General features: G+C 61.8%; 4 protein-coding genes across 6 annotated transcripts; 2 read left to right on the top strand and 2 right to left on the bottom strand.

Moving 5' to 3' along the window:
- The first annotated feature begins 1,261 nt into the window (after positions 1-1,261).
- Positions 1,262-4,402, top strand: LCN1 (lipocalin 1). Its single transcript, XM_010954507.3, has 7 exons — positions 1,262-1,426; positions 1,746-1,876; positions 2,285-2,355; positions 2,775-2,885; positions 3,573-3,671; positions 3,861-3,884; positions 4,234-4,402. The coding sequence occupies exons 1-6, from the start codon at positions 1,337-1,339 to the stop codon at positions 3,881-3,883; spliced, it is 525 nt and encodes a 174-aa protein (XP_010952809.3). The 5' UTR covers positions 1,262-1,336; the 3' UTR covers position 3,884; positions 4,234-4,402.
- Positions 4,403-10,345: 5,943 nt separating this feature from the next.
- LOC105068620 (uncharacterized) lies at positions 10,346-14,628 on the bottom strand. The gene is made up of 4 exons (XM_045516287.2): positions 12,624-14,628; positions 12,149-12,208; positions 11,094-11,287; positions 10,346-10,905 (listed from the first exon to the last, which is right to left on the bottom strand). Exons 1-4 carry the CDS (start codon positions 12,821-12,823, stop codon positions 10,772-10,774), a joined length of 588 nt encoding a protein of 195 aa, XP_045372243.1. The 5' UTR covers positions 12,824-14,628; the 3' UTR covers positions 10,346-10,771.
- A 149-nt stretch (positions 14,629-14,777) lies between these two features.
- Positions 14,778-18,482, bottom strand: MRPS2 (mitochondrial ribosomal protein S2). The gene is made up of 4 exons (XM_074362660.1): positions 18,158-18,482; positions 17,912-18,037; positions 17,320-17,449; positions 14,778-15,889 (listed from the first exon to the last, which is right to left on the bottom strand). Exons 1-4 carry the CDS (start codon positions 18,465-18,467, stop codon positions 15,280-15,282), a joined length of 1,176 nt encoding a protein of 391 aa, XP_074218761.1. The 5' UTR covers positions 18,468-18,482; the 3' UTR covers positions 14,778-15,279.
- A 593-nt stretch (positions 18,483-19,075) lies between these two features.
- PIERCE1 (piercer of microtubule wall 1) lies at positions 19,076-25,860 on the top strand. Of its 3 annotated transcripts, none has more exons than XM_010954456.3 (3): positions 19,076-19,362; positions 20,334-20,412; positions 22,624-25,860. In XM_010954456.3, exons 1-3 carry the CDS (start codon positions 19,220-19,222, stop codon positions 22,678-22,680), a joined length of 279 nt encoding a protein of 92 aa, XP_010952758.1. In that variant the 5' UTR covers positions 19,076-19,219; the 3' UTR covers positions 22,681-25,860. The 3 variants fall into 3 exon arrangements, with proteins under 3 accessions (XP_010952758.1, XP_010952757.1, XP_074218763.1); XM_010954455.3 differs by having other exon boundaries at positions 22,578-25,843; XM_074362662.1 differs by having other exon boundaries at positions 22,200-22,720.
- The last annotated feature ends 419 nt before the right edge of the window (positions 25,861-26,279 follow it).

Below are 26,279 nucleotides of genomic sequence, written 5' to 3'. Positions count from 1 at the left end.
TAATGAAGATGTGGAACTGGTGCACTTTCTCGGCGGCCGTGTTGTCATCATTCTCTGTTGAGCTGTTTGGTCGTAGCCTCTGCCCCCGGCCGTGGCCCCTGCTCTGCTCTGCTGTTGCTGTAGAAAAGTGTGTTACAGCTCAAAGGGTTACAGCTCAGTTGTGACAGCAACCTGGATCCGGGCGAGAGACCCAGCAGCACTCGGAGAGCTGGAGAACTCAGGTTTATTACGCCAGCGGGCCCAGAAGAGTTAACACTCCAAGCTCTGGACCCCGTCTGTGGGTTTGCACAGGCCTTTATAGGCTGCCAGTTTTACACTTTGCAACATCATATGCAAATGAGGTGTAACGAAAGTTGACTAATTAGGAACAAGCTTTGTAGAAATGGACCAATCAGAAGTGAGCTCAGGGAACCAATAGAATTTTAGGGGTAAGTAAGCAGTTTCAGAGGTAAAAAGTGAGATAAAGCCGCTGGGCCAGGGAACCGGATGGTGCTGGCAGGAGAGCAGTGGCCCTGCCTGGGGGTCCTGCCGGTCTTTTCATGGGGCTTCTCACCTCACTGTGAGGCAGAGGGGGTCACAGACACAGATAACATATCGGAGGTGACCCTGGAGGTGGCCCAGCTGTCCTCTCACCTTCCTGGGCCAGGGCTTCAGCTCCATGCACCAGTTCGTGCTTCTCCTTGGTCCTGACTCTGTGTGTGTGTGTGCAGTACATACATGTGCACGTGCACACGTGGGTGTGTGCATGTGTGCATGTGCACGTGTACACGTAAGCACGTGTGTATGTAAGGGTGTGTGCGCGTGCGTCCGTGTGTGTTCATGCACACCTCTTCACGGCTCTGCCATCTTGCTTCTCCCTTCCTGTGTCTGATCTGCATGCTCCGTGCATGGGGCAGCGGGGGTCCAAGTGCCTCCTTACTGCGGGTCTTGTCGGGGTGTAGACTTTCAAATACACCGCCATGTTCACACAGCAGGTGTCTCTTTTTTGGTGCTGAATCCGAGGCTAAGGAGCCACCCAGGGACGCTCTCAGACCCAGCCACACCCTCCCTGGCACCACTTCCCCCGCAGACGACACCTGTGGACCGGTTCCTTCGGGGGGCGGTGCTGAGACAGCCACGGGTGGTGAACAAGCGTCAGCAATGCGGATGTCGACCTGCTCCTCTGCAGAATTTACCACGGTTCGCGGCCAGGAAGGGCCGGGTCGGTAGCTTGTGCCAAGTTCTGCAGGGTCCCTGGGCGGAGGAGGATAAAGGCCGGCCGTGTGAGGGGCCGGCACAGCCTCTCCCAGCCCCAGCAGGTGACCTGTCGGGTGGCCGTGAGCACAGAGCCCCGGAGATGAGGACCCTGCTCCTGACCGTCAGCCTCGGCCTCGTTGCTGCCCTGCAGGCCCAGGACCCCCCGGCCTCAGGCGGGCTGGGCCAGGACGTGAGGCTCTGATGGGACAGGCTGGGCTGGGGGTGTGCAGAGAGAGGCGGAGGCGTGCATCTTAGGGTTGGGCGTTGATCCCTGCCCCTGAGGCAACGGTCAGACGAAGCAGAGGGCCCTGAGCCAGACAGGGGGCCCATGGTCCGGGCTGAGCTGCAGGGCTGGAGCCCACACTTGGGGGTGTCTGGCGAGGATGCTGGGCATTTGCTGGGGGCGGGGCAGGAAAGCACACTGAGCTCCAGCCCCAGGGTTGGGCAGAGTCTGGGGCTGCAGAGTGGGGGGTGGCACCTGAGCCCTGACTGGAGGGAGCCTTCGCCAGGTGTCAGGGAAATGGTATCTGAAGGCCGCGACCGCAGACCAGGAGATTCCCATGAAGAAACCAGAGTCGGTGACTTCCATGAACCTTACGGTCCTGGAGGGAGGCAACCTGGAAGTCCAGGCCACCATTCTGTGAGTGTCGCCGCCGGCCTCCCCGCTTCCCCGCCCCACACCAGGACAGCCAGCGTCTGGGTGGGGTGGGCGGACCACGCAGGTGTCCTTCCCAGCCCCTCCCACCACGCTCGGCACTGGACAGCTTTGAGGGCGCCCTGCCTCACCCGGAGTGCCGTGCAGGGGATGAGCCCGGGTGAGACCTTGTGGATGGGAAGAGCACTGCCGGCTGCCCCTCCCCACCACCAAGGGAGACCCCCGGAGCTGCCATGTGAGACACTGACGGCCCAGCTGGTGTCTGGACTGGGGGTGGCTGATGCACTGTCCTCCCCGTGGCCGCCTGTGAGGGTGGGGGAGCGCTGCCGGGGCTGGGCTGGGTTCCAAGGTGGGCGCACCCCAGGCAGCGTCGCTGTGTGGCTTCTGTCCCAGGATTGACGGTCAGTGCCGGGACAAGACACTGGTCCTGGAGAGAGCCAGCGAGCCTGGCAAATACACGGCCTGTGAGTCCCAGAGCCCCAGCCGGGGTGGGGGGTGGGGGTGCGTCTAGGACAGCCTTTGAGCCTGAGAAGCCCCCCTCCTTTCTGACCCCATTGAATGACCTCCCTCCCCTCCCACTGGTTGATTTGCCTTAAAGATACGGACACCTGACACCACGTACCAGGCTGATGGGTTTGTCCCAGGAGGGACTGGCCCGCCCGAGGTCAGGGCGGCCACATGTCAGGCCCAGAAGCAGAGCTGAGCTCCCCAGGCTCCAGCCTCTTGGAGCCCCCACCCCCCAAGGCCCCCTGTGACCAGCTGGGCGGGGTGTGACTACCTCTCTGGCGTGCGCTCTCCTGGGAGGTGGGGCCCCACGGCCTGGGTGGAGAACCTGCTCCCGGCCGGCCCTGGGCTTGCTCAAGGCTGGGCCCTCCCCCTCCAGACGGGGGCAAGCGCGTGGTGTACATCACACCGTCAGCGGTGAAGGACCACTACATCCTTTACTGCGAAGGCAAGCTTGGCGGGAAGCAGATCCGCGTGGCGAAGCTCATGGGTGAGGGTCCCGCGTCCCAGCCCCTGCACCCCCTCCCCCCGCCTGCCCTCAGGAGACGCCCCGGGAGGAAGCACTGGTTCCCACGCCCAGTTCAGGATGCAGGCGCCCAGTCCCATCTCGGCAGGGGCGCACGGGAGGAGCAGAGGCCGAGTGGGCAGGCATCCGAATGTCACCGTGTCACAGGCGGGCCACATGTGGGAAGGGGATTCCAGCCCCTGGGGCTTAATTCCAGGGAGGAGGCTCAAAGAGGCACTGGAGCGTCAGTTCCGTCCCTGCCTGCAGACGGGAGGCCCCCGAGAGGGTCACCTGAGTGTCCCCATGGCCAGGAGCTGTGTGAATGCCAGTCCGGGGGGACGGCAGGGACCTGAGGGCCGGAGACGGTTGCGCCACCTCTGAAGCCAGGCAGGTCCTCACTCCCAGGCAGAGTCTCAGGCGTGTCCTCCAAGAGCACTTCCCGCCCCTCCCAGCTCTGCTGCGAGGGCGCCCCAGCCCTCCGGAGGCTCCTGGATCGACCTTTCCAGCCGAGCTCTCTTCCCGGCCGCCGAGGACCCCGGGGTCCAGCCCCACACGGGTGCGGGATCCTCCAAGCCAGCCTTCGGCCCATCACTCCTCCAGACTGGGATGGAGATGCCGGTGCCCCCCACTACTACCCTCACCCTCCCGTCTGGCTCCCGGTCTCCCCCACAGGAAGGGACCCTGAGAACAACGCAGGGGCCTTGGAGGACTTCAAGAAGGTCGCAGAAGCCAAGGGGCTACACCTGGAGGTCTTCATCCCCCGGCAAAGCGGTAGGAGGAACGCCCGTGCCCGCTCCTGCCCGGCTGCCCCGGTGGCCCTGTCAGCAGAGCACACCTGACTGGACAGCCCACCTCTGGTCCGGGCTTGTCCTTCTGGGTCAAGTGAAGTGTCAGCTGGCGAAGGGGCCCTGGGCCAGCGGATTCCCTGGCTCTTCTGAACTGTGTTTCCTCTTTCTGCAGAAACCTGCTCTCCAGAAGCCTAGGGTAAGTAAGCAGCGGGAGAGGACGCTTGAGAGGCCACAGGGTCGGTCTCCCAGCCCTGCTCCCCGCGGGGCAGGAGACCCCTCCTGGGCCAGGCAGGCGGGGCCCCTGCACGTGGGCCATGCCTCCCGGCTGTCTCGGGGAGCCTGGGTGGCTGGGAGATCTGCTTTGGGTGAGCACTCCGTGGGCTGGGTGCAGGAGGGAGGCTGTCGGCCCTGCCGTATCCCCACAGCTGCACCCCCAGCAGGTGGGAAATCCCTCCTGCTGAGCCCTCGAGAGCCCCGCACCTGGTTCTCCACTGCAGCCCCCTCCCCCTCTGCCATCCTGGCTCATGACCCCCACCCCTTTCCAGGGCAGGGAGCACCCAGTGGCAGCACCACCAGGACCTCTGTGCCACAGGACCTGGAAGGAGCCCTGTCCCGGGGGCCTGGGCAGCTTCGCCCCCTTCGGCGTCCCCATCTCCCCCTCCTCCCCCAGTCCCCCGCCCCTTCTCCTGGCTTCACATAAAGAGCTTCCGCATCCTCGGTGGCTCTGCTTGTCTGTGGGGTCCCTCAGGTGGGCTGGGACCGGGAGGGGGTGTGGACGCGGGGTGGAAGGGTGGGAGGACCCCTGCTGTCCTGGGTGTCCCTGGTCCTGTCTCAGTCCAAGAGGCATGAGAGTCAGGGGAGAGGTGGGTGCCGGCAGCCCTGCCCGAGGTCCCGTGGGGGTTCCTGCAGGTCTGACGCCCGTGAAGCTCCGGGTCTCCCTGGTCCTGGGGGTGGGGGGAGGGGTGTGAGGATGACAGGGTCAGCTCCAGTCCTCAGGTGGGGTCACCTGTGCAGGTGGGAATGGCCTGGCCCCCTGGCTCCCCGCTGGCTGGAGGCCGAGGCAGGAGTGAGGGGAGCCCCCAGTGGAGGACGCAGGAAGGGGCCAGGCTGGCCCAGGCCCACCAGGATGGGGACAGCAGGACACGGGGACCCCAGCTGGGGCGGGATTCTGCTCCTGCCCCTTCCCCCACTCCTGGCTGGACACAGGCGCTGCCCCCGGGGAGGGAATCACTTCAGCAGTGACCTTGCCCGCATATTCTGACGCCAACACCGCAGTTTCCCAAAATCACCCTGGGGCTTGGCGATGCGTTGCCTGACAGCCAGGCAACAGCGTCCAGGGTCTTCTCTCTCGTGGTGGGAGGGTGACCCCAGACCAACCTCCCTGGAGACTGGGGACAAGGGGGCTCCCTCCACTCAGGGTCAGGGCAACTTCCCAAGTCCCAGGCCCACAGCCCCCAGTGGGGGAGGCCAGCCTTCCCGGGCCCCTCCTGGGCACAGCAGGCCCCGCACGCAGATGCTGGGGCTCAGGCACTTCCTTCCCTGACAAGGAGACACCAGATGGGGCTCCCCCGGCAGTGCAAGCCCCTCACCAGTCTAGGGGTGTCTGGGGGTCCGGCCATCTCAGGCTTTGGTGGTATATGTTCCACTTTCTGTAATGACAACTCTCCTGGCCCCACTGTCCCTGCAATGGCATGAGGCCATCAAACTGGGTGCCTGGTGGGGGGACCCGGTGAACAGTGCCTGATCCACTGGCCCCTGTCCTGGGATCCGGGCCCTGGACCATTTGTCTGCCTGGTGCTGCCCTGCCCCTAAGCGGTGGGTCCCCCTACCTGGCTGCCCCCGAGGGGCTGTGCAGAGAAGGGGCTGGCGCCTGGCCAGGGTCAGGGCTTAACGATCAAGGGCTAAGACTCGGGCGGGGGTGCTGGACCCGACAGGAGACAGTCCTCCTCAGATCTCCCTGGGAGGCCTCCCTCCACCTGGAGAAGCCTGCGTGGAGCTGGGGGTCTCTGCACCCAGCGCCTGGGCTTGAAGGAGCCTACTCTGGGGTCCATCTTCCTGGCCAAGGGCAGCAGGGCCCGCCGTGGAGACGCTCTCTTCTGTCTGGGAGCCCGAGCCCGGCAGCCCGCTCCCCAGCGCCGTCCGCACCTCCCCACCCCGGCCCGGCCTGCAGGGCGTCCAGGTGCGGGCTCCGGGCTGGGCCGTGGGCTGCAGGGAGGCCCGGACCCTGCAGGGCCCTCGTGTCCGGGGAGGACGGTCAGGGCTGAGATGAGCGGGGAAGCAGCGTGATCTGAACAGAATCCTACAGCCCGCACTTCCCAGGGGACAGACCCCGGAGGCCCCGGAGGACCTCAGCCTCTCAGAGGCAGCTGGCGTCGTGGGGGCTCACGTCCTGCCATCGGACCACTGTGCTTTGTCCCCACCCGGGCCTGGTTCTGGGGCAGAGGCCGAGGAGTGGCCCCGAAGCAAGAGCAGCCCTGCAGGCCCAGGTCAGAGGTCCCCACGGCAGTGGCAGCCGTGGGCACAGTGTGGGGGAGGCACTCAGAGAGGGGTGGGAAGTGGAGCCCGCGGGTCTGACCGCACAGAGCTAACTTCCCTGCAAACGTGGCACTTCTGCTTCTCCCTTTCTGCTCCTGGTGCGTTTCCTCCAACTCTTGCTCAGTTGGGTCCCCCGGGAAGCGGCTGCTGAGATGGGTGGGAGATGGAGGGGGCACGGGGGTGAAGCCTGAGAAGGATGGGGTGGGGGGAGGAGGCTGAACAGCACGGAGACCCTCACAAGAGCCTCTGGTCCAGCGGGGAGGTGGGAGCCAGGGTGTCCGCGGTGGGCCTGCAGGGGCAGAGGTGGGACCGGCCCCCCACCCCCATGGGGTGCTGTCCCTGGGGTGTCGGCCCGCTGACCTCCTCACTGCTCAGCGGTGGGGTCTCTCCTGAAGGGGCTCTGAGGATGGATGGATGCCCCCATGGATGCCACAGCCCGCCTGTCGTATCCTCTGCTCACCTTGGGGGCTGTACTGCAGGCCCTGGGACCACTCCTCCCGAGAGGACACTCAGAAGAAGGAGGTCGCTGGTCAAACCACTGCCCCTGATCTGGTGTAGCCTCACAGCCTCCCGGCCACTGTCCCTTCTCGCTGCGCCTCTCCCCTGTCGGTCCACATCATGGTCCCGGCAGTTCCCTGGGTGGGAAACCCAGCCCTTCCTTCCTGCACACATGCTGGGTCAGGTGGCCGGGGTGTCCTTTCTCTGTCCCCAGCCTGGGACGGAGCACCTTGTCTGTGCAGAGGAGCTACCTGACCCCCAGGTCTGGTTAGAATTTGTCAGGAAGAATCATCTGGAACCTGAGTCTCTGGTTTGGTGTCCACAGCGCTTACAAGGCCCTGCTGTCCACCTGGCAGATGGAGGTGACCCCCAGCCGCGGGACTGGCCCTGCAGAGTTAGCAGCACCACCCACCATTTCAGGGTTCAGCATCAAGGGGTCCCAGGCCACAGCTGGGAGGTTGCCCAGGCCAGGTGGCCAGTGAAGGACGCCGGTCACTGCACCTTTGCTCCACGTCAAACTCAGAAACCCCACGCAAACCCTCCCCGTCCTCTGAGAGGCACAGCCCCCGTCCTGGCCCCCCCACCATCTGATTCCAGACTATCTTCATCACCCAGTAAACTTTTCTCCACGATCGGCAGTCACGTCTCTTGTTCTTCTGTCTGAGGACAGAGCCTAGGACGCTGGGCGCCGGCTCTGCACAGACCCCGGTGCTGGCACCGCCGGGCTAACTGTTCTTTATAAGCATCTGGCCAACCGGGGCTCTGACTACAGGTGCCAGAAGGCTCTCCAGTGGGTTTATGTGGAAATACAGTTCAGGGCCATGGTCCTGTGGCTCTCACAGCTTGTAGGAACCAGGACAGTCAGACTGGATGACAGGAACCAGGGGGCAGAGGTCACAGGGACACCCAGCCCCACCCTAGGAAGAGCCCGGGCAGCCGTGTGTCCAGGGCTTCAGATGCTGGGCTGCGGCCATAGACGCCACTGGTTCAGGACACGCCCTGGGTGACTTCCCAACGGCACCTGGTTGTAGACACCTGTCCTCCAACCTGTGAGAGAACTTCCTGTTACTGTGAACCACCACCATCATGTGGGTGCACACAGACACACACGGAGACACACGGACACACACAGAGACACACAGACAGACATAGAGACACAGAGACACACAGAGACACACAGACAGACATACAGACAGAGACACACAGAGACACACAGAGACACACACACACACACGGAGATACACAGACACACACAGAGACACAGACACACACGGAGACACACAGACAGACACACAGACACACATGGAGACATACAGACACACACAGAGACACAGACACACATGGAGACACACAGACAGACACAGACACACAGAGACACACAGACACACGTAGACAGACACACGGACACACACACATATGCACAGACACACAGACAAGCACAGACACACACTCCCACGGGCCTGGACCAGGCCCTCCGTGCAGAGCCACCTCCTGCCTCTCCCGAGCGGACCAGCCCCACATCCTCATCTGCCGGACGGCAGGGCGGCCTCCCCAACGAACCGTCCATTTCACAGACCAGGGTTGTTTTTCTAGTTCGTGCTGGTTCCCTTCCAGAGCCCCTGGGAAGGATCCGTTTTCTCACCTTTTTCAGCCTCTAGAGGCCACCGCCTTCCCGGGGCTGGCGGCCCCTTCGTCCACCGTCAGGGCCAGCAGCGTCCAGCGCAGTCACCCCACGGGCGTCACTCTGACCCTGTCCCATCCTCCTGTCCCCCCTCTCTAACCATCCCCCTGCCCCTCCCAACAGGTGAGACTGCTCTGGGCCGCCTGGATGATCCGGGATGGTCTCCCACCTCAAGGGGAGTTGACCCGCCCCTCAGCCCATCTGCACCTGCAGGGCTCCCTGCCGTGAGTCTAACACACCGACGGGTCTGGCCTGGACCGGCCGCGAAGGGCACCGCGCGCAGCGCTGCCAGGGACCAGTGAGACGGTGACTCCGAGGGCCTCTCGGTGGGCGGGGCACGTGCCAGGCTAATTCCATGGAGCAGATGTTCCCTCCTGCCACACGAGTGTCACTGGTGTGTGAGGAGCCATTAAAGGGGACAAACAGCGTGGCTGACCCCTCAGGAGCAGCGGGAAGACCCCCGAGAAGGGGGCCCGAGCTTTGTCGTGACCACACGGTGATGCATCCCCAGCAGAGGGGCTGCAAGTCCAGGCTGGAGGGCTCAGAGAAGGTTCTGGGTCTGGTGGGGATGGGGCCACCCACCACTGGAGTAAGAACTGTGTAGCCGGGGGAATGTTCTGGAATCTCCCCCGACCATGCACAGACACACACACATGTGCACATGCACATTCAGGCATGTTACACAGACATGCATGTTGCACACATCTGCACAAGACGCGTGTACGCTCCTGCATACACACGGGAAGGCACACATGCACACACGTGTCACACAGAAACACATGCACACACACATGCACACAAACACACGTACAAAAAATCTCACATCACCTAAAGGAGGAGAGATCCGAGTCCCACCCCAGGACAACCGTCGTGAGCGGCTCGGTGTGTTTCCCTCGGGCTCTGTTGGTTTCATTCTGTCTCTGTCTGTCTGTCTGAGATGCAGATTCATTTACATATACACGTGTCTGCATGTTGACATGAGATACATGTAGTCTTACAGACGAGCTCCTGGATGCAGATGGTTGTCCACACGTATCTCATGAAAAAGGACCCCTTGGATCTCCCCTGTCAGCACGGAGACCCGCACACCCACTGGGGCAGCTGCATAGCACCGCCCATCCGCGTGGACCAGGACTGATGGACCCCGTCCCCCTCCATGGACACTAGAGTTGTTTCCAGGTCCCTGCCATTTCGGCCAACGCTGTGATGGGTCACTTGAAAATACATCTCAAAACCCTGTGCAAGAACTCCTGTGGGTGAGCCTAGGCTTAGCGCCGCAGCATGCACACGGTTCTCCCAGAGAGGCGTGTCCTCCACACCTCCCTCTGGGGGGCCCGGGGGGCCTCTGCCCCTCACGTCGTCCCCAGGGCTGGTCACCTCCAGACGAGGAACCTGCCAGTGTGACGGTGGCCGGTGCTGTCTCCACAGTGGTTACGTCTGCGTGTCCCCATCAGTGAGGTCAAGCGTCTCTGACACGTACTGACCATGTGTGCGGCCTCTCGTTGGAATTGCATGTTTGTTCTTGGGCCCTTTTAAAAGCACTGACTTTGGAGAGTTCGGGGCCCGCAGGGGGGTCCGCCCTCTCTCTGCTGGGCGTGAGGAGCGCAGCTCAGGTCTGGGTGCGGCCTCACCCGCTCTCTCCGCGTTTCTCGCGGTTTTGTTCGGCCCGGGAGGAGCCGGGCGTGTCCCTTCTGTCCTAGGGAGCTGCTGTCACACTTAGAATGGGGTCTCTGCCCTGAGACTGTGCACGTGTTTGCCGAAAGGGCTTCATTCTGTGCATTCCACCTTTACTCCATCGGGATTTCCCCTTCATGTAACAGAAGTGCTATTTCAGGTAGAAAAAGAAAACAAAAATGAACTATTCTTTCAAAATAGACACACAAAAAGCCGCATGTTGCACGATTCCATTTATGGAAACATCCAGAACAGGTAAAGACACAGAGACAGAGAGCAGATTAGGAGGTGCAGGGGGCGGGGGAGGGAGGGCTGGGGGCCGATGGCTTTCAGTCCCAGGCTTCCTTCTGGGGAGTGAGGCGGTCGGCTCTGAGACAGGCCTGAAGGTCACGTGAGTGGACTACGCGCTCCTCAAGTGCTCAATATAAAGTTAAAAAGTTAAGCTTGATTGTATTAAGACATAAGATAAAAAGCATCACAAATAACATGAAAGGGGAAAGTAAAATTAAAAACAAAAACAGAAACAAGAGAGGGAAGGGACGTCCTGGGGCAGCGAGTTGAGGGTGGCCTCCCACGGGGCCTTGTCCCCGCCGCGCCGGGCTCCAGCCGCAGAGGTGCTGATGGGACTGACAGTGCTGTTGGCTCCCACCCTGGCGCACCTGTTGATGGAGATGCCTCTGGCTCTGGTTCTGGCTTCAGTTCTGCTGGTGCTTCTGCGGCTGGTCCAGATCTTCAGATGGTCCCGGAGCTGGTGCTGGAGCCATCATGAGACGCTGAGACAGCGGTGAAGCCACAGAGGAGATGGACATGCCCGCCTTCCAAATGGTGCCTTTCCAAAGACAGAAAACGTCCTGCCGCCTTTTACAGGAGCCTTGGCACGAGAATCCGGCACAGGGCGACTTCCCCGCCTGTGGTCCAGCACGCCAGTGGTCTGAGGCCCGCCTCTGCTACTGGCCCAGCAGCGGCCTCTGGGGCCCCTCCCCACGTGCTCAACCCCCCTCCCCGGGATCTCCTCACCCTCTGGCTCTGTCTCGGTGAGGTCAGCATGCTCCAGCTGGGCCAGGAGAAGCTGGGCGCGGTGCTCCAGGTCAGAGCCAGGCATGTTGAGCTGCATGTAGGCCACCGGCTGCTTGAGGCAGGGGAAGTCCGGTGGCTGACAGAAGGCCTCTGAGTGCTGGTCCAGCCAGGTACCCAGGATGGAGGAGATGGCACTGGGGGTAGGCAGTGGTGGAGGACGGGGCACGACAGAGTCAGAGGCCTGGGCTTTCTTTCTGCACTGCCCTCCCATGGCACCTCCAAGGCGGCTGGGTGTTGGGGCCCATCCCTGCCCATCCGGAGGCCAGCCCCGCCCCAGCCCACCCAGACAGGGGCAGCCTGGTCAGCAGGTGGGGCGGGCAGTCTCCGTGGGAGGGAGCCTTCCATCCGTGGTGACCACCTCTCCCTTTCTCAGGGAACCTGACTCACTCCTGTCCGACCCCAGGCCCTCCTCACTGCAGTGGAAACTGCAGGAGGGCAGGGAGGGTCACGTCTACTCCATCACACTGGCCTGGCCGGCACACGGCAGGTGCTGCATGAGTGTGTGAGGGAGGAGGGGACGAGCAGAGCGTGGCCCCTGCCTGGCTCTCCTGGGCCTCGCGCACCTGAGCCTGCAGCTCAGCCCCGAAGGGCTGCCTTTGTCTCCGCACCGCGTGTCAGCCTCATTACCCCAGTGACACTTTTCTCGGGATTGGGAACACGGCCGGCCCCCGAGCCCCGACTGAGCTCTTGTGAGCCCCAGCTGAGCACTCACACTGGGGCACGAGGCCGACGTGTGAGCAGCTCGCCCCTCACATCTCCTGTCCTGGGCCCCAGATCTGGGAGGGGATGGATGTTCTCAGGGGGCGGCTCTGAGCCCCCAGCCTCCCCTCTTCTCCCTGGGGACTCAGGACCCCAGCCACAGCTCCCTGACTCCTTTCCTCCCGCAGGAGAGGCCCCCAGACCTCAGCCCTGCCCAGCCCCTCCGCAGCCTCAGCCCCACAAAGTCCCCATCTTGGAGACAGGAGGCCCCCCCATCAGACCCAAAGCCTACTCACTTTCTCAGCTGGTCCTGGGGCCCGCCGTCCTGGTCGGAGTACGGGAGGATGCATCCGTATCTAGAGGAGGCCGTGAGGGCGTCACATCTACCGTACCTGCTGTGACGTCCGGTGTTACTGGCTGACCCCCCGACCAGGGCGGAACCCCGGGAGGGCAGGGGTTTCCATCTGCCCCAGTCACTGACTTACGCCAAAGGCCTGAAACAGCGCCTGCGCACAGTGGGGGCCCCGTGTGTAGCCCCGAGTCGGCCCCTTACAGCTATCTGAGTGGGCTCAGCCAGCGCCCAGTGACCCCTGCTCTGGGAGGGCCCCCGCCCCGCGACGGAACCCGGAACCTCCTTCACAAACGGGAAGACAGCCCTGCCTAAGGGCGGGGGCTTCTTTCCGGGGGAGAGGAAACCCTCAGGAAGAACCGCACGTGCCCTGGCAGCCCTTCCCGCAGGGCCGGGCACAGGGTCGCGCCGTGCACGCTCACCCGATGTCCTGCCAGCCCCGTGCGGCCGGGCCTCTGGGCAGCCCGGCCTTCACAGGCGCAAACGGAGCCTCGGCGAGGTGAAGTGGCGCTCCCAAGTCACACGGCCAGGAGGCGGGCGGGGGCTCACCTTTTGAAGAGCAGGTCCAGGACCTGCTGCGTGGTGGTGAAGGCTCGGTAGGTGCACAGGAAGATGGTGACATAGGAGAGGTCGCTGCCCTGGAAGGCAGGCACCAGGCGCGCCGCCAGCTCCCCCCCGGGGTCTGCTGTGACCCCCACCCCCACCCCAGGTCTCTCACGGGTTCAGGGCTGACTCATTCTCACACGGGGGCCAATTTTCAAAGGAAAGGCAGTTCAAAAACAATCCCCAAATATCCATGTTCACATCCTGAAACGCAACAGCACACAAAGACTTGTCTCGGCCAGCCTTACAAATACGTGCAAACTGTCTTCGCACCCGGCCTAGGCCCGGGGTGGACGGCACTGGTGGGTGAAGGGAGGGGCCCAGCTTCTTGGCGGGGGACTGGGCACTCAAGAGGCGAAGCCCTGGGCGGGGCCCTGGGGAGGTGTCTGGGTGGCGTCTGGTCACAGCCATCCCGAGGCCTGGTTCTGGAGACCCTCTGTGCCCACGGTCGCCCTAGGCTTGTCCTGGCCCAGGCTGGGGGCGTGGTGCACCTGCCCAGTCAGGAGCCCGGCTCTTCCAGGCGCCTGCGGGGCCAGCGGGCAGGGCCCAGCCCTGCCAGGGCCCAGAGCTCAGGCATAAAGGGCAAGTCGAGGGCTCGGGGGCGGCCCTTCCTCTCGTGCCCCCAAGGCTAGGTGCATTCACCCCCTTCAGAGCTTCTGGCATCTCTTGGGGTTCACCGCCAGGGAGGCAAACTTGGAGGTGCCCTCCCGCAGGGCTGAGGCCATGCCCGCTCCGTCAACCTGAGCCCCTCTGGTCCCCTCGCTGCTCTTCCCAGAGAGGCCCCGACCCTGGCTCTGGTCCTCGTGCAGCTGGACCCATCGGGCTCATTTGCTTCTGCTTGTCCACTGGGACACCCACTGGGTGCGCCGCTCCTGCCCACCCTGCCCCCAGCACCCGGGCTGGAAGCACAGCCAGTGACTCAGACACTGCTGTCGCCCCTGCTGGTCTTCACTGCCTGGATCCAGAGCGGGTTCTAAGTATCCTAGGGTCCCCTAGGGAATGGGGTGAGGCAGGGCTGCTCCCCTCCAGCCAGTCCCACGGCTCCTGTGTACTCATGTCTCCCTGCGTGTCACTCACCGCCCCCAGGCTGCCTGTGGTGCCCTAAATGCCCGCTTCTGAGGGGTGGTGTGGACCCCCTGCAGCCTTGGGGAGGCCCAGTTTGTGCTCCGGGAACTCCTGTGCATGGACGGCCAGGAAGCATTTCCACACTGTACTCATCTCCAGGCCCTCGGCTCCCACGGGGGTCTCCCTGAACGCCGAGGGGCGGCCCTGCTGGCTCTCCCCACAGGCCACCTGCTCGGGGAAACTCACCCACACCCACACACGGGGTCTCCAGTGGGGGGAAGCCCTGGGGGGGGCCCCTCGGTTTACCTGCCTACAGATCTGCATCTTCATACTTCACGTTTGCAAATCAAAGCAAGACTGGTCAGTCGGTGCTTTCAAAGAGACGCTCGGTTTCCTGCACCTTCTGAACCAGGAACCCAGCGTGTCTCCAGAGAACACCAGGAACCTCCAGCACGCACCCCCTCTCTGAAAGGAGACGCTGAGTGGACCCCAGGACTCGGCTTCCTGCCCCCGTGCGCCAGCCTGCCCCGCCCTCACAGACCCTCGCCAGCAGACAGGTTCCCGGGGGCGGTCAGGCACACCGGGAGCGAACGTGCTGAGCGCCACAGGGCAGGCTCCCGGAAAGAGCGGCCCGCACCTCACCCCAGGCCTCACTGACGAGGGAGCACCCAGGAAACCCGGGAACGAGCGTCCGTACGTCCTTCCTGACCATTCAGGACGCGGGCAGGTCCCAAGGCCTCCGAGCCCCAGCACGGAGGACGGTGCCGAGGCACAGCCAGGGCCTCCGCCCTCCCACCCAACACGTCTGCACGTCTGCCTCCCCGAAGCCCGAGCACCAGAGGGCACAGATGAGTCTTGTGCGCTCCCGGGGGCGAGCAGAGACAAGAGCACAGACCACACTGCAGACCTGATGGTCCGGGCACCGTCCTGCTGGAAGCCCAGTTTTATTTGTTGGAATTGTGCTGCCCGCTCTGCCCGGCCAGTTCCAACCCAGACAGGATCTTGGAGTGGCTCGCCCTGCAGCCTCATGTTACAAAACAGCTCCTGAAACCAGGCGGCAGGAAGCAGCCTGACTTCGGGGTGTTCTGAGAGTAAAAGTCGACCCGGTGTGAGAACCCTGCCAACACATGGGGGGGCTCATCTCGAGGTAGAAGCAAGGACTGCAGGACCCAGGGGCAAGGTGGCTCCCAATGGGTCCTTTGTGGACAGGCCGCTTGCCCTGGGAGCCTGCTGGGGTCGTGGGTCTGACGTGGAGCCCTGGGCGGGCAGCTGCTGAGAAGTTCCTAGTAGCAGGGACCCAGTGCCTGGGACGACGGGGGAGGGAGGAGGGGGAGGGAGGGGACTGGCATGGGGGGCTGTTCCCAGCTTAGGAACGGGCTTGGCTGCTGCTTCACCCAGGAGGGTGGCCCATCAACGGGAATGACCAAAGTCCAGCCCGGCCTGCGCTCCTGGGGGAGCAGGGTAGGCTGGAGCCCGGCCCGCGGCCCCCTCTGGGCCCTGCAGTCTGTACAGGGCCTCGACCTGCCTCCTCTTCTCCTTGGCCCGGTTGATGGTGGTCTGGAAGAGCCTGCAGAAGAGGTGGACGGCGGGGGCCGAGTCGTCATTGCCAGGGACGGGGTAGGTGATGAGGGTCGGGTTGCAGTTGGTGTCCACGATGCCCACGGTGGGGATGTTCATCTTGGCCGCGTCCCTCACGGCCACGTGGGGCTCGAAGACATTGTTGAGCGTGTGCAAGAAGATGATGAGGTCGGGCAGGCGCACCATGGGGCCCAGGAGGATGGGCGCGTTGGTCAGCAGGCCGCCCTTGAAGTAGCGGGTGTGCGCGTACTCGCCGCAGTCCCTGGCCGTGCTCTCGATCAGGTGTGAGAACTGCCGGCTGCGGCTCACAAACAGGATGATGCCCTTGCGATAGGCCACGTGGGCCGTGAAATTCAAGGCCAGCTGCAGGTGTGCGGCCGTCTGGTCCAGGTCGATGATGTCCTGGTCCAAGCGGCTCCCGAAGATGAACGGCTCCATGAACCTGCCAGACACGCACCAAGGCCAGTGTGAACGGGCCCCCTCGGCCCCTCCACGGGGGACACACCATACGGGGCTGGTGCAGCCCGCAGCCCGCAGCCCCTCAGTGCGATGCGAGCGGCAAGCGCCTCGTCCCAGGAGTGACGGCCAGAGGCAGCCAGGGGTGGGGGCGGGAGCAGGGCAGGCTGGGCCACAGGCCACTTCCGCGTCTCAGGCAAGCGGCTTCGGCCTCGGAACCTCCACTTTGCTGCATGGGGGTTCTAACAGCTCATGCCACACGGCTGTCTGGACACGCCCACGCGATGCGCAGACCATTCTGCTGGTACTGCTGGGCCGGCTGCAGTTCCGTCTCTGAGGCTTTACAACCAAGGCTGCCTCCCCCTCCCCCACCCCGCCTGGGGGACCAGCAGAGCAGGGGGTGCCCTGGGCTGCGAGTGTGAGGGGACAGAACAGAAGCCAGCCAGGCCCGGGAGGAGAGCCCCAAGGGCACAGACTGGCTGACTAGGACGGAGAGATGGGGGCAGGAGACCGTCCCTTGGTCCTCATCCCCTGCTCACTCTTCTGCTCACTCGCATCTGGATTCAGTCCCTTCTTCTCAACAGACTGCTCGAGGCCCCACGACCTCCACCTGCCCTCACCTCAGGTGACTTCTGGGTAGCTGCCCACAGTGGATGCCCTCCCTCCCTCTTCTTGGCCACTTCCCTTCTTCCTGGAACCTAAGATGCTGGCAGCCCAGAGGTCCTGCCTGGGACCTCCTCTCCTCTCCAGATGTTCTCAAGAGGTCCTGACATGGTGCCCCCCAGGCCCAGGCTACTCCCTCCTAGGGCCTGTGTGACATCAATACTGGGGTGGCCGAAAGGTCACCTGGCACAGGACCAAGTTTCTGATGTCCCCCAGGCCTTGATGTGGCTTTGACCATCTCAGGGAAGGACACCAACACCTGCTCTGTCCCCCCACACCAACCCCAACCCGGACTCTGCCCCCAGGAACTGGGCCCGTCACCTCCCCCTGAACTTCCACAACCACCTCCCCCAGTGGCCTCCCACCTGCCCCTTCAATCCATTTCCAACTCAGCCATCTTACAACTTTGTGAAGAAACTGAGCCAGTTTCTACTTGTCTGCATAATCTTCCAGACCTCCCCTCCAGATGTGGGCGGCCATGGCAGCCCCCTCATCCATCACCGGTTCACAAGACCGGCTGCTGGCCTGTCCCCACCCAGGACCATGGGCCCCACTCCAAGGTACCCAGTTAGACGCATGGGAGCGGGGAACAAACCGAATCTGAGCATAAACACCTGCCCGTTTTTGGGGTCAGTGATCCCATCTGGAGGCAGAGGGGGCTGTTCTCTCGCAAAAACTGGAGTGGCCCTGGACCCCAAGGCAGGGTCCCAAACCCCTGGAGGAATCACCACACTCACCAGGGACGTCACCCACCTGTGCCGACAGCCCGCTTTGTGTCCCAGGTGCACTCGCGCATCGAAGAGACTTCTCACCGAGAACAACTCCTTGACGTTGAAGAAGTCAGAGTGCTTGAGGGGCTCGCTGAGGATCCTCTCGCTGAGATCTAGGGCGGGGAGGCAGGGAGGATGCAGGGTCTGGGCCCCTGCTCCCAGTCCAGGGGGCCGCGGGCGGGGAGGGCGGGAAGCCCAGACGCTGAGGGGGCCCAGGGCCACAGGGGCCTCTTTGGAGACTCGAGGTAGAGGCCAAGTCTGACGGTGGCGTCGCCCCGGGTAAACCTGGTCAAACCCTCACTGGGAAAGTAGGGGCCTGGCTGATGCCTGAGGTCCCGGCGGTGCCGTCCAGCCGCCCGCGGAAACACGGCCAGGATTCCGGGAAGGGTCGGCGGCCCCCTGCCCCCCGCGCCGAGGCCCCTGGAAGCGCGTGCGGCCCAGCAGGTGGGGCTGCTGGGGGCCGGGGGCTCCGGGGGCCCGCGTCCCTCCAGGGCCCACGTCTAAACCCAGGGCGCCTGGGCCCCCCGGCGGGACGGTTTCACCCCCCTCCCCCGGCGCCGAGGAGCCGGCGTTACCGCTGCTGCTCCCGGGCTCGCGGGCGGCGGGGGCCGCGGCGCTCCCCAGCGTCCTGCTGCTCGGCCCGGCCGGGCCCGGAGTCGCCGTCGGGACGAGGTGCAGCCGGAGCGGCCTGCGCCGGACACCTGCGGGGACAGCGGGCTCGTGGGGCGCGCCCCCCCCGCCTCCCTCCGCCCGCCCCCGGCCCGGGAAGGGGGCCCCCGCCCCGCGCCGCGCCCCCGGCCCCAGGGCCCCGGCGCGCTCACCCGCGCCGAGCAGCCGGGGCAGCGCCGGGCCGGACGCCATGGCGCGGACACAGGGAGGCGGGCGGACGCGAGAGGCGGGCGGGCGGACGCGGCGGCTCCACGAGCGGCTCCTCCTTCCGCCGCGGGCCGCGCCTCTGTCGCAGCGCCGCCTGCAGGCCCGGAGGTGCCACTGCGCGCCCGCGGCTTCGCTCCGGGAGCCCCGCTCGCGACGCGTCCCCGCCCCTTGGCCCCCGCCTCGGGTCGGAGCGCGCCGTCCTCCGGACGCACGAGGCCCTGAGCCCCACATCTGCCCGGCACCGCGGACGCGCATGAGGCGGGGTCGGGATCGGGGTCCGGGCAAGCGCGGGGCCTGGGGGGCAGGTCCCCCCGCCCCGTCCCCCTTCCAGGGGTCCTCGCCCGCTCCCTGCACGGTGCCCGGAGGCGGAGGAGGCCCCCAGTCGCCCCCTTGGGAACCCGCCGAGCGATGGGGACCGCCCTCACCTCCGACCAGTACAGCACCACCTCTCGCTTGTCCAAAAGCGTTTTAATTTTTGAACAACATTTGTCTTAGAAGAATTCCATAGTTAGGCAAATCTGGAGTCTAATTCTGGGGGGGGCCTGAAGTCGGAGGGCTGGGGGCTCAAGAAGCCCACACGGCGAGCGTGACCTCACTGCCTGCGGAGCGGCCTTGGGGAATCTGAACCAGGGCCCGAGGTTCCTCCGTCCCGAAATCCGCCTCCCACTGCGTTTGAGAAAACGTTGGCAAGTGTCTGGGCCAATGGCTACTGACCATAAGGCATTCGGCACTGCAACCCTGGGAAGCAATTCCTCACCCTCACGGCCAGCACAGGGCCTGGGCTGCTCGCCACAGAAGGTTCTAGACCTCGGACTTCTGCCCCACCTGCCAGCCGTGGGGCCCGGTCCCCGCGGCGCGGCGCCTTTAAGGGCCCCGCCCACCCACGCAGGGGACCAGCCCGTCGCTTGGCAACAGGACGCCGCGCGGACCCTCGTGGTCCCGCGGGCTGAGAGGCTGTTTCCTGTCTGCTCTTTCTTGTCCCCGAAGCTCGGGTGGACGGAGGCGAGATGTCCGAGGAGAACCCCCAGGTGTGCGCGGAGCCGGAGGAGCCCAAGGCCAAGGGCCCCCCGGAGAAAACCAGTGACTACTACCGCGTGAGCGAGGACCTGCCGGCCAGGTTCAACAACCCGGCGTGGTTTCGGGGCTACAGGTGAGGGCGAGGGAGTCCGGTCAGGGTCCACCCGGCATGCAAAGAGGAAAGAAAGGCCGCCGGTCCAGCCGACCGATGCCCAGCTGGCCCTGCGCGCTGCTAGATAGCTCTGTGTGCAAGAGACCCCGGGCCCCAGCCTGGCCCCAAGTCAAAGCGGGGTCCCCGTCAACCATCAGAGGGGCGCAGAAGTGCTGCCTGAAGCTTCCCACCCCTCGGTGGGGTGACACGGGGCAGGGCGTGCCCCAGGGGAAATCCCACAGCCCAGGCTGAGCCCAGCCGCACCCCGGGGCGGGTGGCGTCCCCTCTCCTCCCTAGGCTGAGAAGACGCGTCTGCCGGAGGTGGGGCGGGGGTTCCGGCGACGCGTCCATCACCAGGCTGCTGAGGGGCGTGGCCTGCGAGCTTTCCTGCGCCGCAGCCTCTGAGACCCCGCCGGCGGCGCCTTCCCTGCCCCTCGCTTAGTGCCTCCACCGGCCTGTACACTTGGCTCTGTTATCATCCCCATTTCCCAGGAGAGACAGCTGGGATGCAGAAAGATAGTGCCTTGCCCGAGAGCCCGCAGTTAGTACGCGACGGAGCTGGGGTGTCTGAATCCCCCGCCGCTCTGTGAAACTTTCTCCTGGAGGCTCAGAAGTAGGAGGGACCCTCCCCTTGGGGGCGGCCCCTCCGCTCCCAGCCCGCCCACCCACCCGGGAAACGACGGCCTGGGCCCAGGCCCCGCCAGGGCTGAGGGCCAGCACTTGCCACCTGGGATGTCCGCGGGGCTTTGGCAGAGCTCAGCAGGGGCGGGGCCCGGGAGGCTGAGCCTGCCAGGAAGGCCAGCTTCGCGCTCCGCAGGAGCCCAGGTTCACCGCGGCATCACCAACCTGGGGCATTTCCAACAAGGCTCCATGGACCCAATATGTGGAAGCTGTGGCTTGAGCAGAATTTAGAGTAAGTGAGTGGAAAATAAAGTATGTTTCTCATCTGCCAGGGCCAAGGAGCCCCCCTCAGTGTACAGGACCAGTAACCAAGCTTACGGGAGCAGAGCCCCCACGGTGCATGAGATGCCGGTAAGCAGGAAGCAAAGAACGGTGCGCGTGCTCGTGTGTGTGGGTGGGGCGTCTCTAGCAGGAGGCTGAAACCCTGAAAGTCTCAAAAGGGCAGCACAGCGTGGAGGGAGGAGGAGCGGAGGGGCTCAGAGTTCCAACGTCACAAAGTGGAAAGGATCCCGCAAATCCTTTTGCGACAGGGGAGGGTAGAAATAAATGAGTGAATGAATTTAGCAATGAAGCATTTAAAGGGTGAAAAAAGGGCATGTACTGCTTTGTCTCCAAAATAAACTACCTAGATTGAAAAAAAAGAGAGAGAAAGAAAAAATTGCATGTAGACTTGCTTATGACATCCCAAAGGCCTGGCCCCATTCACTCATACAACCAACCAACTCTTGCAACCGAAAGCAGTAAGTTTTGAGGCAAGTAAACGAAGAACTGCTTTCTTTTTGGAATAATACCTTGTTTTATTAGCTATTAACTTGCCGCCTTAAGAGGTAGCACTGGCTGACCAAAGCACTGGTTACAGAAGGACGCAGGGATCTGTGTGCCTTTGGGGGAACCCGACCCCTTTTTGAGATCGACCTCTCACTGCAGAGGGCATCCTGGAACCCCCTAATGCCCCCGCTGGGTCCAGGAGAAGGGCAGAGGGACCAGCGTAAGCATCCCCTAGGTACTCAAGACAGCAGGGCCACCCATTGTGGGGTGGCCGTGTTTTTCCTCTTAGACTATTCCTCATTTAGAAGATCTGGATATTAGCTTATTTAATTGATGTGCATGGGAGGTAGGGCTCTGACGAGAAGGTTACTTACCTAGAAGCTTTCTAGAGTGCTTCAGGACCCCTCTCTGGAATCAGGCGGCTCCAAGTTTCCCCAGAGATCAGCTGTTTCCATGAAAATGACAGAGGACTCACCAACGTAGGCCCGAATGTTTTGCTTTTCATAAAAGAGGCACTGGCTGGCTCGCGGGGCTCTGTGAGGCGCAGCACCAGGTTCTCAGGAGGCGAGCGTGGGAGGAGTTGCTCCTGCTCCTTATCAGCCTGCTTTGCCTGGAGCCTGGTGTGCAGTTTCCTGACCTGGACGTGGCCTCTGGACTCACTGAGCCGCCCTCAGTGTGGACTTCCCATGTGGGAACAGAAAACAAAAATGCTTTCTTTGCATTTTAGAAAATACAGCCAAGGAAGCTATTCTTTGTGACGCCGTGATGGCGGGCACACGTCATTCACCATCCGCTTGCCAAAGCCCAGAACGCACAGCACAGAAGGCGGACCCAGACGTAGGCTCTGGGCTTCAGTTAGCAATGACCTGTCGGGACTGGCTCAGCTGTCGTGGGGGCACCAGGCTGATGCGAGGCTTCCCCGTGTGTCCTGGAGAGGAGGTGGTGTGGGAAGTCCGTGCGCCCTGCTCAGGTTCTCTGTGGACCCAGAACTGCCCGGAAAAACAAACCCTATTAAACGACGCACTGAAGCCCTTTCTCTTTGCACTTGCTTCCTGCCGAAGAGATAAAACGCCAAGTGACCCCTTGACACAAGGATGGCCGAGAACAGGTCGCCTGTCCCGGGCGTACTACCTGGCAGTGGTCCAGGCCACTGGCGTCAGAAACCTCAAGGTCACCTGAGGATGCTGTGCTGCCGGAACGATTCCTACCCTCGGGGGCCGCACACGCCGGCGGCCTCGCCTCGCTAGGGCAGCCCGTCCCCGGCCCCCTTGGCTGGTGGGGTGTGGGCATCAGGGTCCTTTCAAAGTTCCGCAAGGGATTCCAACACACAGGCAAGGCTGAAGCCCACTGACGTTGGCTCTTTTCCACAGAAGGGAAGCTCCAGCGCAGAGCGGCCTGGTGACTGGCCCCAGCAGCAGAGCCGGCAGGCGCAGACCCGGGTGCCGCTTGGGCCTGACCCGGGTGCCGGGCCCAGGTGCGGCAGCGCCTCGTCCGGGGGGCCGTAGTGGACCCTCCTGTCCACGTCCTAGTGGAAGGAGGTACTGGTAATACTTACTGCCTGACATGAGGCGTGAAGTGGGAAGGTCAGGGGCAACCCGGGCCAGCCTGCCCACCCTGGCTTCTCCGCTCCTTAGGGATAGAGACCTTTTCTTACAAATTCTTATTCTTCTTCCAAAAATGCCTCGTGACTGACTGCTCCAGAGCGCTACCATGCATCACTAATCCAAGTGTTCCCTTTTCACTTCCAGAAGGTATTTTATCCAAATTCGCATAGATTTTCTAAACAACTTGCAGCTGGTGGAATGTTCCAGAACAATACTTTCAACGTGTACATGGAGAAGAGCATCGTGACAGGTCCCGACAACTACATCACCTCCTTCGACCGGTTCAACTTCCACCCCAGCTACCGGGCCAACAAGCCGTCCATCTGCGACTGAGGGGCAGCGGCGGGAGACCCTCCGTCCAGGGCCCTCCCGGCGCCGGCGGTGACGGTCTGGACAGTCGCCAGCCCTAGTCTTTGATAATCTGCCCAGTTGTAAAGGGACACGCTTTACTCTTCCCCTGCAAATATAGTATTTTTCCTCTCTAGGTTAGAAAAACATGCTACCAGGGCTGTGGTGGCCCCCCCCCCCCCATTTTACATCTAAGATGGATCAGAGCTTGCCTTCCCATTAAAGGCCTTGCCATGTTTGCCCTGAATTCCCGAGTCATCTGTAGTCAAGAAACAGGGCGGTGGGTGTCCTGGGACCCCAGTCTCGGCCTGAATGCTGGGAATGCCCAGATAGCCCTCCCTGTGTCTTTATTTGAGAGCCATTTTTTTGTTTTTCGTTTTTAATTAAAAGAAATTGGGGGAGAGTGTAGCTCAGTGGTAAAGTGTATGCTTCGCATGCATTAAGTCCTGGGTCCAATCCCCAGTACCTCCATTAAAAAAACCCAAAAAACCTAATTATCCCCTCCAAAAAAAAAAAGAAAAAAGAATTTAAATACAAAATCTTTTTTATGGCGGTCCTGGGGATTGAACTCAGGACCTCGTGTATGCTAAGCATGCGTTCTACTCTCCACCCCTCCTCCCGGGAGCCATTTATATACTCGTGACAAGTTACAGAGCAGATTTTCTGTTCTCAGGCATCCTGCCAGGCCATGGAGGGAGGGGAGGATGCCCAGCCCAGGGTGTGGACGAGAGCTGGGCAGGGAAGCAGAGCAGACCCCGAGAGGGCAGTTCCAGGTGGGAGCAGGCGGGGGGCCCTTGCTGGCCCTGACCCAGAGGCCACGCTTGGAGTCGGACTGACCGTCCTCTGGCCACAGATGAGGGCTGGGGCGGAGGCGGGACAGACAGACGAGGCTGGCGAGGGGTGGGGTGACGGTGATGGTGGTGCTCCACTTGGTGTTCAGCTTACATTTTCAATAAAGAGTTAACAGCAGGCAGGGAAGAATACATCCTTCTCAAGTAGGGGTAATAACTGCGTTAAGGGGACGTTCCTCTCTGTGTAGTCAGTTCTCAGCCAGCGTTTGCTGTGATGCAGAGACCCCTCCGCACAGGGACGTTCTCCACGACAGAATGCGTCCTCCAGCATCTTCCAGACGCGACGCTGCCCCCCTTGCTGTGTGGGAGCAGGGCCTGCTCGTCGCAGGAGACCTGGAAAGAGCTGGAGCCAGACAGAAGAAATCACTGCCACAGACCATCGATGCCACCTTGTCCACACAGACTTTGACCCGAAGAGATTTTACTCACATAAGGATTTGGGAAGAAATTCAATGCCATGACCGATTGTTTCTTCATTAAAAATTTTTTATTATTATTACACAAAAGTCAACATTTTGGCAACACTCTTTTCAGGTTTAAAAAAAATTATTGTTAATCTCTTTTTGGTGCGTTTTTATTTATTTTTAAATTAACTTCTATTTTTCTTTTTAATGGAGGTTCTGGGGATTGAACGCAGGACCTCATGCATGCAGGCAACATTCTTAACGTTCAGTTTGGAGTGGGAAATGGTTTCCAGGAAAAATCAATATATTGAGCAGAAAACACAAAGCTGAGCCTGAAGCCAGGATTGTGTAACATCCAGCTTCTCAGCTGGAAAGTCAGCGGAGACACCGGGGGTCGAGCTGCAAATTAGTGTTTACAAGCTTTCATTAAAAATATCAAAATACAAGAATGCTTCTGTATTTAGACTCAAATAAAACAAGAAAGAGAACACCCGATCGACCCAGTTTCTAAACTCAAGGAAAGGAAGGAATCCCTTCCCCTACGGCCGGTGGGGAGGTGCCGGTTGTCCCGGTGAGGCTAAAGCCAGCAGGCGAAGTGGCTTTCCCCTCCAACCTCGGCCCCGGCGCGTCTGCACCCCTGTAACAAGACGGCGTCGCCCAGCCACACGCGTGTGCGAGGGACCGCGGGGCTGGCTCTCAGCGGGTGGCCGTGTCGGGGCGCAGGCTCGGAGGACCAGTTGGGCTGACATCCATGGACAGAACAAATGCCAGTTAATCTGGCATCACAGTCAGGACGTGCTTTAGTTAACTGTCATGGCCAATAACTAGTATTTCTGTAACAGGTGTTAATGAGTCCGTGTAAAGTTAAACTCTGTACACAGAATAAACAGAAAGGCAGAAAACAGAAATACCTTCTGTGTAACACGTGTGCCCGTCCTACTGAAAACTCACCGTCTCCAGCCCAAGCTCCTAATTCCCGTTTCTGGCACCTGGGCCCCGTGAGCTGCCGGCCGGCTGTGCCCCCGCCCGCCTGTCTGATGTCTCCAGGGTCCCAAGGGCTTTGCCAGTGTCGCCTCGTCTGATGCTCATGCCTGGGGGCAAGCCTGACTCCTGTGCCTCCGTTTTCAGATGGGAAATTAGGGCCCAGAGGAGGCGGCCTGCAGCAGGCCCTGAAATTCCTGGGAGGGGCTGGGTGACCCCCAGACCCACCCTAACTCTCTGCACAGGTCACACAGGAACTCCAGTGATGATACACTTTATGAAACTGATCTTTTTAAACATACTTTCAAACTGGGACCTTTGTGTCGAGGGAAGGTGAAGTTTAGATTGACAGGTCTGATTGAACTGTCCAAGAACATGCCTTCTGCTCAGGGTTAGAGCACACGGAGCGGATGGGTGAAAAATGGAAGGGAAGCGACAGCCATCGTTTTTCTGATCTCTGTACTGAGTTCTTCCAAAAGCTCAAATCCAGTCAGAATAATTACGGAAAAGGTGATCGGAACACAAAGGGTAACAGAAACCAGTTTCCGCAGGTGATTTGATAAACCGCACGGCAGTTCCCGAAAGCCTGTTTCTCCGCCCGCCGCCGCCAGCCTTGGCTTCATCTGCCTTTTTGTTCTGCTCTGAAATGAAACGTCGACAAAGAGACGTTCCTAACACTTCACCAGTCACGTCATTTAGCTGCTGGGTCGGATGAAACCCAGTAACCACTTACTCTAAAGGTGCGTTTTCATTTGTGTATTTTTCCTCAGTGACATTTCATCTTTTGTTTCCAATTAGAATAAATGGTTCCAAATACAGAGTGAAATGTGCTGACATTGGCAGGGGGAGTCCCCTACGTCCAACACATAGAGCACCAGAAACCTCAAGAGATTCTGCAGACAATGTGTGTCTCCCTGTCCGCAGCAGCCTTGCCTGGTTCACACCCGGCTGCGGTTACAGGGGTGGATGGTAGAGGTGCTTTCTCCCCCTCTAAACGGGCCTGTAATTAATTTCAAGGAGAGAGATGCGACATTGAGGGGGCAATGCTGTGTACATGAGCAGATAAAGCGCTAGTGTTTGGACTGAGTGCCTGGTTCCCCGGCGTGAGTGTGTCTCGGCTGGGGAAACCCTGCGGAAGACAGGTCCGGAGCAGCAGTCAGGAGTGACTCTTCCCTTTAGAAGACCCTGTCCTCCCTCCCTCCCCGGAGGACTAGACAGCCCAGATGGGGCCACTCCCTCCTCCCTGCAGGGAGGGGAAGGCC

The sequence above is a fragment of the Camelus bactrianus genome, chromosome 4 (genome assembly GCF_048773025.1).
Source record: "Camelus bactrianus isolate YW-2024 breed Bactrian camel chromosome 4, ASM4877302v1, whole genome shotgun sequence".
In the NCBI taxonomy this organism is placed as follows: Eukaryota; Metazoa; Chordata; class Mammalia; order Artiodactyla; family Camelidae; genus Camelus; species Camelus bactrianus.
Note: the sequence above shows the minus strand (reverse complement) of the source record. Positions and strands in the feature narration are given on the sequence as shown.